Genomic DNA, 11,725 nt, shown 5'->3' on the forward strand with positions numbered 1-11,725 from the left:
AGGCAGAGCTGCCCCTCCGGGGAGCTGTACGAGGGAGCCTGGGGAAAGCCGTAGGGAGCTCCAGGCCTGCGGTGGTAATTTAGTCTCCAGGAATCTTTCCAGCAGGTGAACAGAGAAGGAGCAGGAGTGGGTGATTTCTGAGCCAGGCTCGTTTTGCTGGTGAAAGGGAATTATAAAAGTACCTCTTCCTGTCCCCACGGTAGTCTTAACACCTTTGTTTTCCTGTTTTCCGATCAAGTGGCTGATTGTTCTCTTCCCTCGAGCAGTTCAATGGGCAGAAACATAGCGAGGGCTTTGGCAGGTTTGGCCTCGGCACCGTCCAGCCCTGCTGAGAGACTCTCGACACACAACAGTGCTAAAACTGCTGGCAGAGGTACGGCCCTGCTCGTGCTGGCTCTGCTGTCGCTCCTGCTGCCAGGCAGAGGGAAACTCTGCGCCTCGGAGACTTGGGGTTAGAAGAGTCAGAGAGACTGAACCCTCTGAGGTGCGAGTGTTGCGCTGTCTCGCTCTCCAGCGCTAGGGACTGAGCTGGGCTCTGACAAGGCAGCAAATCGGAGCTGCTGTGCTGGGGAGTGCTCGAAATGCTCCCTGCAATCAGGCTTGTGGAGCTGCTGCAGCTCTTCTCTGCGCCAAGCCGTGTTTCTCTTCTGGATGGTTGTGGTGTTAAACGCTTCAGCAATAGAGAGGCTTTGTTGTGATCTCTGCAGTGTTGCTTTTGCCTTGGCTAGCAGCAGCCTTTTTCTTGGAATGAATGCCTTCCCTGGAGTTGGCTGTGGGGGCATGTGTGGGCACGTGTGTGTGTGTGTGAGCCTTTCCGTGTGGGTGTACATTGGACACAGCTGTGAATAGGCAGTTCTGGTAGGTGCAGCGCTTGCCCAGACTCGTTGTTTGCATGTACCAGAGCAGCGTGCTTTTCCCCATGGCTTGCAATGCTGGCCACTGTCACAGGCTCTTAACGGTGCTTGAGTGAAATTAATAGTCACTTTCCAGCTACAAGCAGAAGCTGTGGCTTGAACCTAGCCCAGTCCTGTATTTAGTCTGGGGAAGTGTCAGCATTCACTGCATCAAAGAAGCACCAAGCCAGACAGATCCTGGGCAGTCAGTGCTGTGGTGAGGTTACAGCTGGCCAGGCAGTTCCCTCCTTGTCATGCTGCAGGGACCAGCTCACACACAGCACTGTGCTGTATAATGCATGAGTGAAGGTCATACAGTGACCTGTTCCTTTGGAGCTTTGTAATTTATTTCCTTTGGCACAGGTGTCCTGGTTAGTTCCACCAAAGTTTCAGGGCGGTCAGCCCCACTACAGGCTGGTAATAGAAACACACAACTCCCCAGCTTTTCCTCATCTTCCTCCCATTTATGTCTCCAGGGTTAAAACTCAGTCCAGAATCCCCAGACCAAATTGAATTAGAATTTAACATTCAAAGATTCAGGCTCCCTTTAGGCTCTGAGGAACAGAATGTCATCCTGTCTCGCAGTTAATAGCTGCTGGGTAGTCGTTTCAAAGCCATTTCTTTTCAGTGAGCTCTACCATAGCAAATCCCAGCAGTGAATGTATTTCTGGCCTGGCTGTGCCTTTAATCCCACAGCTGAGTCTTATGTGTGATCTCTTTTGAAATGCTAGATACTTTTTTTTTTTAATTCCAGACAGCGATATTTCTAGGACTTGGCATTTTGAGTGGCAACAGGGTTGTTTATGGGAAGAGAAGGGAAAGGACAGGAGGATGACGTTGACCTAGCACCCCTACAAACCTACCACACTTAATCCACTTATCACTCTGAATTCCTGAAGCAGATAAACGCCGATAACAGTTAAAACACATCACTGACAGGAGCAGCATGTTCTGTGCTCTAGAAATACATCGATGCTGGAAATTGCAAAGCTGTGTGCTACCATGGGGATGAGTGCAATAGAAGAGCCGAGGAAGCCCTCGCTGTTCGGCAGAGTTCTTCCACAGGAGGGTAGTGAGCCTCTACCTCCTTCTCCCTGCCTGCCCCAACTACCTTGAAATGCTGTTCAGGCCTGAGAAATGCTGCCGAGCACTGTTGTGACCCCAGAGCCACAGCTGCCTGATCTGCCCTTCCATATCTGAAATACCAAGTGGGCCCCAAGTGTCTTGTTACTGCTCCTGATTGTCCTCACTGCTCAGCGTTAAGACCTGCGAGGACTGATTTCCAGCTGAGACCAGCCCCGTGCAGCTCACGTCAGCGTGTCTTGGGGAGAGGAGTTGGTTTTGGCTAATCTGAGCTAAACCTTCCCTGGAGGAGTGCAGCTGCTGCACCAGCCTTGCAGAGCCACACAAAGCCATTTGCTCTTCTCCCCATCTGCCAGGACTCTCAGCAAGGTACAGGAACTATCCCTGGGCTCAGGGGGCCACAGCAGCTGCACACCTCCCCCTGTGTCAAGGCCCCTTCCTCCTGAGGACCTGTCCTAGGCTGAACAGGAGGGAAAATGCTGTAAACCAAAGGTTGCTTTGGAGCAAACCTGGCTCCTACAAGCTCTGGAGGGATAAAACAAGCAGTAGTGATTTTGATGACTTGCAGTATACAGGCTTGTCTGCCTTCTTAGGTCTTTCCCCGATGACCATCCCCCACCAGGCTCCCCAGCACAGCACCCCATGTGAGCAGGCACCCTTGAAGTTGCAGCAAAGTGCTTTCCTGTGGACAGTGCAAATGTCTCACAAGAAGTGTGAAAGTAGGAAGCTGCCTAGAGAGAAGTGAAGACCTCTCAGACATCAGGGTTTTATGAGTCAGATGCTGCTCAGCTGTTGCATTGCAGATGTCTTAGCTAAAAACAAGCTTTTGTCAAAATCAAACAACTCTTCATGAGTCTAGGCAGCAGGAGCCTCCCACAAGAAGAGGGTTTTCTTTTCAAAGGGTTCTCCTTAGACTTCCCTACAATAGATTTTTTTAAAGCTTGCCTGCATTGCGAAGCTGATTCAGAGCCAGCGTGGTGTGGATCTGAAACATCCCAGCTGTTAGGGACGAATTCGCTGTCTGGTTGTTCTCACCTTGTGAATATGAGCACCTTCCCCTGAAGGGATCTGGTGGAGGAGTTGGCTGTGGAGGGAAGTTGTGTGGAGTCAGGAGTACAGTGTAGCCATTCCTCTGTACTGATTGCTGATGTGGGTACTGATTTGTTGGGTTGAAGGCAAAACAGGTGATCCCACACTTGAGTGTTCATGTCACTGTGGGAGGTGACAAAGTTTGCTTTAAATGTGTGTGATACTTGATGGTTGTTGGGAGACAAAGCTCTGTGTGTTAAAGTGCTTATGGTCTAATCTTTGGACACCCACTGGTAGGTGTAACACCATGGTAGTAGTGAGAGAAGTTAACCCTGGAGTGGGGAGGAGTCTGCCCAAAAAGCAGAAGAGCCTGAATCTGCCAGGAACTGCTTGCCAAAAGCAGTGTGTGTTCGCCCTGCCCGTCCCCTCACAAACAGGAGGGGATCAACCGGCTGCCTGACCTGACAAACCCCCATCTCTTCTGCCTTTTGGATGTTCGTGTCTGGTTGCTTTCTTACAGCCTTTGACCTCCATCATGGCCTCGAATCTAAAAGTCATCTTCCTGTTTCTTTGGTTGCTTCAGTGTGAAGGTAAAAAAATGTGGGTTTTTTTAAAATTCCTTTTGTTTACTCTCATGTTTTTTTCATATTAGAGTGTTTCCAGCTGCTATCTTTTGCTAATTTCCAGAGATCCCCTCTAGGAATTTGCACGCTGCTGCTATTTCTGTCTTTTAAGCATTTCAAAGCTGAGAGAACCAATCCTCAAGAAAGGAGGAATATGGGAGACGAGTTAGATAACCTAAATAAAATGGTTTGGCTTTTTCCTTAGCATGTTCTTCTCAAGCTAATGGCTCCTGGGATACTGCAAGAAGATGGATCTCTCCTCTGTTTTGTTACAGCAGTGCTTAGCCATGTCTTGTATAGAAACTGTATTCATATGTGTTCTGCTGGGTAGTGATGAGGAGAAGGATGATGGATGATTTTGAAAAATATGGCCCAAAAGAAACCATTTGGGTTATCACTCCCACAGTGTCTGCAGGATTTGCTGTTACCATCTGTCCATAATAGTGTACCTAGTGTACACAGGGCTGTGTGCTCACAATGAAGGAGCATGTCCCTCAGGACTGTACTGTATCTTAGTTGCTTTAACAGCTAAGAACCTTTTCCTAGTGATGTAACCTAAGCTCTTCCTTACTTTCAGGCCATTGTCCCCAGCTATGTGATCTGTATAGAATTTTCCTTAACAGATCCTACTTCCAGCAGTTCTTTCTGGGTAGTGGCTGTGCCCTCCCTCCAGGCTTCCTCAGTGCTCAGCATTCAGCAGTGCTAAGTCTGAGTTGCCTTTTTCAGTGCCAACTCCTGCTGTGCAGAGGTGATGCTGTTGTTGTGATGCAGTGTTAGTGCATGATGACAGGAAAGCAAGGCTGGCTGTGCTCTGGGACAGCTTTAATACCTTGTTATGAGCCTGTTTATAGATGCAGAACTCCAGGGAATCCCATCAAAAGCATGAATGGAAAAGCCTGCCCATCCCATACTCTCTCTCTCTCTCTCTCTCTCTCTCTCTCTGTGTGTTTTTTTCCCCTCTCCTATTTTCATGTCTCTGAAAGAGTCCTTCATTTTGTAAGAAGATTTGTGTGTACATTTCCAGTTCCTTTTCTTAAAGAGACTCCTCTTAAGTTGGTTTATATGTGGTGTTATGTCAGCCGCCAAAGAGATCCAAAGATTGCCTGATGTTAAACCCAGATTTGGCTGGGAAGCCAATGCAGTCCTGTACCCCAGGCTCCTTACTAGCCTGTGGCTCTCTCTTAGATTTTTTTACTTTTTATTAAACAAAACAGGGAGTGAACTGTAGTGTGGTTCCCCATCTGTGCTTATTCATCATCTCTTGTAACTCCCAACATCATTGTCTACTGAACTGCCCTGTATGAGTTAGGAGGAAGCACACAAAGGGCAGGATCTCCCTTCTCTCTGCCTGTGATACTGTCACGTATAGAGACTTAAGACCTACAGCATTCTGCAGATGGTTCCCATATCTAGCATCAAGTCTTCTGCTCTGCTGCCCATTTACAGCAGCAAAAGTTTGGTGGCTTATTTCTCTTGGCCCCTGTGCTGGCCCTGTACGGAATATGCAATTTCCTTCCTCCCTCGTTTATCAGAAATACACAGTCCCACTGATATCACCTGCCTGTGCACAACACCCTCACTGCCACAGAGTCACCACGTGGCCACATGTAGATGCCCAGGCAGAGGCTTACAACTCAGGAGTTTCAGGAGATGTCCAGCTAGTGTTTGTCTTGGAAAATTGCTTTCTATTCACCATCTGTAAATACAGTCACACACCACTGCAAAATCAGTTCACTTCCTGCTTCATTTCCTGCCTTTCTGTGTGCTGGTGTGTATGGAGGAGCTCACAAGAGAAAAGGGGAAGCCTGTGAATGCATCAGGCTATCACAGATCAGACAGCAATTACCTAAGAGATGTGGCAGATCACCCAGGACAGTGCTCTGAATCACTCTGTTTCTGACAAGGGCCAACACTGTCTGCTGTGGATGTGCTTTCTGTCGTAGGGCTATTTTCAGTGTGGTCCTGTCTTTGGGGCAGCTGTCCTCTCCTGACTGAGAGTGATGTTAGGTGACTGCTAACAATTATTACCCTTACAGGAGGAAATGTCCATGTACAGCAGAAACCTCCAATCCAGGTTGCACTACTCAAGGAAGGAATATCCATTCCCTGTAAAGTCATCTTCCCTTACACGCAGAAATACACCAAATTTTTAATCTCCTATTACTGGATTAATTCACTGGGCCAGGAGACATCCATCTGTAACATATCGAAACACATAGACATTCCTTCTGGACAAGAGAATAAGACTGCTACGAGATCTTACATCCATAGACTTGAGCCTCTTGAAAGCACCTCTGCCACTGGCACATACTACTGCAAGGTCAAATGGGATGACATCCAGAAAAGAGGAAATGGAGTGTTTGTCCTTGCTAGAGGTGAGTGAACCACCAGAAAGGAAGGGCAGGAGGTTAAAAATCAGCTGGATCTGGCTATGAAAATAGGATTTTTGCTCTTCTTTTCCTGTACCCAAACATGCTACGAAATAGGGTGGGAATAATGCTTTATGCCTATCCTAGGTTACAATGTAGGGTGTAACCAAGAGCATGTATTCTATTATCATCTTCACAAGCTGTTAAAGCAGGTGGGACAGTGGTCATTATCTTCTACTCATCCCTGCTGGCTCCCTCAGGGGCTGTCTCTGTTCAATGGGCTGTCAGGGACCCACCGCATGACCCATAGAATTACATCTTCCCATTGTGAGATGCTTCACCCCAAGGGGGGGAGCCAAGCATTCCCACAGGAATATAAACTGAGGTTTGCACCAGCACAGGGTCCTTTGCCTGCTGGATTCCCAGAGGACAAGAGCTACCACTGGACCTTCAGGTGAAGCCCAGATCTACAGGATCACTGCTCCAATAGACCCATCACTGCAGGAGGACTGCAGCCACTATTTAATGGGACTACTCCCAACACCCTGACTGACAGGGTGTCACATTGCTTTCTGACTCTGTCAGTGGTTTCTTTTTGTACTGTTGCATTTGGGGTTTTTGTTTTCCCTATTAAATTGTACTTCTGACTTGGAGCCTCTCACTGGTTTGCTTTCAAACCAGCAGAATGCCAAATACTGCCATCAGGCTTGAGTGCACTTTGCACAGGTGACCTGTGCTACTGTTCTCGATGCCCAGGTGGGGACATGAAGATGCAGTCATTTTTACCTGCTCTGCTGCAGCCTCCTGGGAGCCAGGGTCTATCCAGGGAGCCTGGGCACTGGGTCAGGGGGTGCTTTTAGGTGTCAGTGTTCAGGAGACAGTGGGGTTTGGCCTTCAGCAGTGTGACAGAGGCAGCTGATAAGGTCAGTTGTTAGTGTGCTTGCTGTAATCAGATGTGCAGGTACAGCACTCACTGTTGGGGGCTCACTGACATCCCTCCCCTTTCTCTGTGTGGCACAAGGGGTAGGTTGGTCTGTTAATGTGCAGACTGGAAAGCAAGGGAAAGCTTGATGCAATGTAAGAGGAGTGTTAAGAAGAGTGATAAGGACACTCATGCTGCTGACTAGCTAGATTTGCATTACTGAATCTGGGTATGAAAAACTTGTTAGTGTAAATGCAAAGAGCTGTGACAAAATGGCTTTGCTACACTGGTCAGAGGATTCTGACAGTGCCACCCTCCTAGTTTGTGTGGCCTGTGTGTTTTCCACCATCTCTCTTTCTGCTCCTATCACAAAAGACCTTTGCCAGCCTCTACCTACCACCTTTCTTGGCTCTCATAGTTATGTCTCTTCCCTCTAATGCACTCTGTGAAGTGCAGCTGCTTATATTCTGCCTCTTCTGTGTGATTCTGCAGCTGCATCCAGCTCTCTGTTCAGTCAGAGCAGGTTTCGAAGGGTGTGTGCATCTCTGCCACCATATTCTGCACTCCTTGTGTATTTTAGTTCTCTCAAGGCTCTTTCCAGGGTTAAAAATGCCGCAGGATTGTAACTTACACTCACACTGGGAACCTTTTGCCTTCTTTCTTGCAGGTACAGGGCACACAGATACCTCTTCTGGGTGGGAAATGCTCATTACCCTTACCACTGTTCTTGCTGCATTGAGCATCACTGCAACAGCTCTGCTCCTGTGGAAAAGAAAGGCAAGTTATAACTGAATAAATAGCAATACCTGACATGACCAGTTCTAGGAATTAATTCCATTTGCTTCTAACTTGGCTGGATTGGAAATCCCTATGCTGAAATTTTCCATGCTGGGTGTCTGCCTCGGGTTTTTTCTTTCTTTTAAGTTCAGTTTTTCTGAGAAAAAAAGATTACAGGAAATACAAAACAAGTCATTGATGTGTCCATTAAAGAAATTCTGGTAATCATTTTGACTCTGGCATGCTTTGCTTTAGAGCAAGGGTTTGACAGGGGGCAAGAAGCCACACTAGCAGAGTGCTGGCCCTGAGAATATTCAAGGAGACATAGCCTTGTGATGGGATTTTAGAAAACTGCCATTTGTGCATGCTCAGTCATGGCTCTTGTCAGTTTAGCAGTTCAGTTGTCTAAAACCCCTCTGTTGAGGGGACTTTACCTGCCAGTCAGACGAGTAATGTCCTGTGCACCCAAACAAGTCTCTTGCAACCCTGATGGCAGGAGGAGGTCAGGACTTTCCCTCTTTCTAATCCTCTTGTGGTATGGAGGCTACTCTGGTTCAAGGGCACAACCTGATTGCAAGGAGTCTGCAACTGCATTCCTGAGCTCAGGCACCATAGAAGACAAAAATCTGCAGTGTGGTGGGGATGGAGACCAGAGCCTTGGGCATGTGTTTGGCAGAGAAAACATTAAGAGACAGAGTGAGAGGGGAAGGGCAGGACAAGGATCCCAAGGAAGCCTGTGTGAAAATCACAACTAACTGGGAAAAACATAAGAGAGAGACAAGGCCCCAAGGAGCAACAAGCTTTAGTTGACTCTGCTTTGTGCAGAGGGGGGGTTGGACTAGACAATCTCCAGGGGCACCTTCTGTGAGACTGGAAGAATAAGGCTCAGGAGGGAAACTGAGACTGGAATCTGGAGCGAGGAAGCACTGGATCTTGGAGGAGGGTGTTAAGACTGGATTGACAGGGCCTCTTGGGTGAGCAGATTAGTGGCACAGGTTGGGTCCACCTGGGTAAGGAAGTGGGAGCTGGGATGTAGCTGAGGGCAAAGGGGAAACCAAGAATGGAGAAACTGAGATTTAGAGAGCATGAGAAAAAAAGCCAAAAGCAGGGCTGAAAGATCAGGATGAGATGGGGGCGCTGTGGAAAAACCTGTGGAATTACGATACTGGAATCCGTGTCGTTTAGGGAAGATCTACTGCTTCTAGTACTGCCATCCTCAGGTGTTCAAATAGCATCCTCTGCGTTCTTCCAGAGATCTCAAGGCTGGCTTAAAAATACCGAATGCCTTTTAAAGTGAAATTTGAGCATTGTTGTTTTCTAGGTAGAGCACACCCCACATTTACTCCTTCAAGCTGCTCTCTGCCACCAGAGCAGCAGACTCTCTTCATGCATTTTTATGTGGAGGCTGTGCTGCTTGTACAGTCCTATGACTCTAAGGAACATCAGGCTTCAGCACACACAGTCAGAGATCATGAAGTTGAAAACAGAATGGCAGCAGTTGGCAGACCTGCTGATCTCGTGAGACTTACCTTGCAGGCAGTCTGTTGCAGGGGAAGGAGCATGAGCGGCAGAGTGAGTCGGCTGGAGACAGGCTCCCAGCTCTGCTTGTCTCCACAGCATCTCCGAGGGGATGAGGAGGAGAGGCACTGCCACAACTCACCAATTAGCATCTCTTGGTTTTTGAGGTGGGCCAGCAAGTCTCAGACTTATGGGCTCTCCTTGGGGCCTGAAGAGATCCATGCAGTCATTACATTTGCCCTCCTGCAGAACGCAGCCCATATTTCTCACCACAGCTTGCTCAGACCTGCTGGTTTAAAAATGTTTATCTTTAAGAGAAGCTATTTAGCATCCTCCTTAGTTACTAATGGACTGGAAAGCAGTTCATCATTTTCATGTGATGTGAATATAATCATCCCACTTCTTTCTGAATTAGAACAGAGATATTTAGCAAAGCCTTCTGCCTTTTCTGCCTCCTCTCTTACTTGCTGAGCAGGGCTAACCCTTCTCTGTGCGTGAATGGAACATGTTCAAGGAGAACTCATCTGGTGGAAGAAACATTTCAGAGGAAGAGACCTTTTTCCTTCAACTCCATGCTGGACTTGCACGTTACTGTGTCACTGGCTATCTGTCACCATTAATGGTTGTTTGGTGCTGTTCTTTAGACTCTGTGTATTAGCAAAAGCTTCCCAGCTGCATCCTGACAAAAGTCATTGCATTTTGCCTCTCTGAAATTCCCCCGTGCCCTATGGACAGGGCCCTGCTGTCCTACAGCATTGTTCTGCACTGTTAAATACTTAAACCCTTCACCCGGCAACCTTTAAGTGGTGGAAGTGGTTTATATGTACACACACAGAACCCAGTTCTCCTTTGCACTGCTTCAGTGTAAGTCACCAGACTCCTACATTTTACCCTGTGGGGAGAAAAGTGACCAGCCCATGTTGTGCAGTCACTGCCAACACTCTTTGCTGTGAAGCATTCAGGAGGTGTGCAAGCAGCTAGCTTTGACATGACGCTGGTGTTCGCTTCAGCTTTGGGGAAATGGTGTTTTCTCCAAGTGTGTCATTTGGTGTCTTGTCCTGAGCAGGTGTTGTGCCCTAGAAGGAACCAGCTGAATATCCTGAAAGAGAAGGTGGAAACGCAGCTCCCTTCAGCCAGACCACCACCACCACCACCACCACCACCACCCTCCTCCGTCTATGATGTGAGTACCAGAATTGCCCTTCATCCCTCCTGTCCACACCATGGTACAACCCTTCCTCTCCCTGCTGTGGTATAGACAACGTGATGTTAAACATAAGCAATACCTGTGTACCAGCCAGGTACTGGTGACCTTGCCCTTCTTAGCTCCTCTCAGGGCTGTGCATGTTGTGTGTCTCCATCCTGGTTCCAGTTGTGGCCTCCCCAGTGCCCAAGCCTTGCCCTATGCCCTGCTGGGCAGCACCTTCCCTCTGCCAGCAGCACTGAGCAGCAGGTGTGGGGCCAGAGAGGGCTCCTGGTGGAAGAAGTAGATGAGTCTCTAGAAGTCAGGAAGGACGAGGGGATCTCAGTCCCACTTTGCACTCCAGAGTGTCTTAAGGACATGCCCTTCCCAGCTGGAGAATGATGGGTCGGAAAAGGAGCAGAGATGTGCTCCCCTCAACAACCTCAGAGTTCCTGCTGTGGCACCTTCACCGGTGCCAGTGCCACAGACCACTGCAGTCCTGAACAGGCTGACTAGCTAGCAGGGGGGAAAAAGACAGGAAGAAAGTAAAGGGAGTCTTATTTTTTAAGCATTTTCCTTTACATTGCATAGGATCTCCTTTCCGTTTCCCAAATTGGGGAATGCCAACTGCTCTCAGTCCTCAAGCCCAGTAGCCTTAGCATCATAGGTAATAGGATTGAAGTGGCTCCTGAAATGTCAGGCCCAGACCTCAGCTACCTCAAGTAACCATGACTTCTAATCCCATTTACAACCCATCCAGCTCCATTTAAAATAGATTCCCTTTTCTCCTTTTACTCCCATGGGAGAGCTGCTCCACTGAGAAGGGAAGGGTTTATTTTTTTCCCTCATGATCTGTGGGACCAACAAGGAGGAATCAAATGAAAGTGAGTAGAGAAGAATGTTGCCTGAATATTAGGAAACCTTTCTGTCTGTGAGGTCTGTAAGGGCTGGGAAAGTCTCTCCAAGGAAAACCTGTGAGCTCTGCTGCATTAATCATTTAAACCAAACAAAGCGAAGCTCTGGAGAATGTACTACAGAGAGGAGCAAAGCTCTGCCAGGGGGGCAGGAGACCTGATCGGGGCAGATACAAACAAGAGGATGGGTCTGCCCCTTCTCATTCTCACTTGTGGAGAGGGGCACTATTTTGTGGCCCTTTAAATTTTTGGAGTAGAGGTTTAAAAGAAACCTCTATGTATTGTATGTGATATGTTTATTCTGGGCAAAAAGCAGTGCTCTGGGTAAAGGAGGTTGCAGGTTATAAACCTTTTCATTTGTATCAAGTAATTTCTTTTTAATTCAGGCTTATAAAAATCCGAATGGGTAGTTTC

General features: G+C 47.9%; 1 protein-coding gene across 1 annotated transcript in view; it reads left to right on the top strand.

The window, feature by feature from the left end:
- The first annotated feature begins 3,540 nt into the window (after positions 1-3,540).
- Positions 3,541-11,725, top strand: part of NFAM1 (NFAT activating protein with ITAM motif 1) — a 14,065-nt gene continuing 5,880 nt past the window's right edge. Inside the window, exons 1-4 of the mRNA XM_009077652.1 lie at positions 3,541-3,595; positions 5,665-6,003; positions 7,587-7,696; positions 10,281-10,397. Coding sequence (XP_009075900.1) covers positions 3,541-3,595; positions 5,665-6,003; positions 7,587-7,696; positions 10,281-10,397 — 621 coding nt within the window. The remainder of the gene's footprint in view (positions 3,596-5,664; positions 6,004-7,586; positions 7,697-10,280; positions 10,398-11,725) is intronic.

This window comes from Acanthisitta chloris, unplaced genomic scaffold (genome assembly GCF_000695815.1).
Source record: "Acanthisitta chloris isolate BGI_N310 unplaced genomic scaffold, ASM69581v1 scaffold30606, whole genome shotgun sequence".
Lineage (NCBI taxonomy): Eukaryota > Metazoa > Chordata > Aves > Passeriformes > Acanthisittidae > Acanthisitta > Acanthisitta chloris.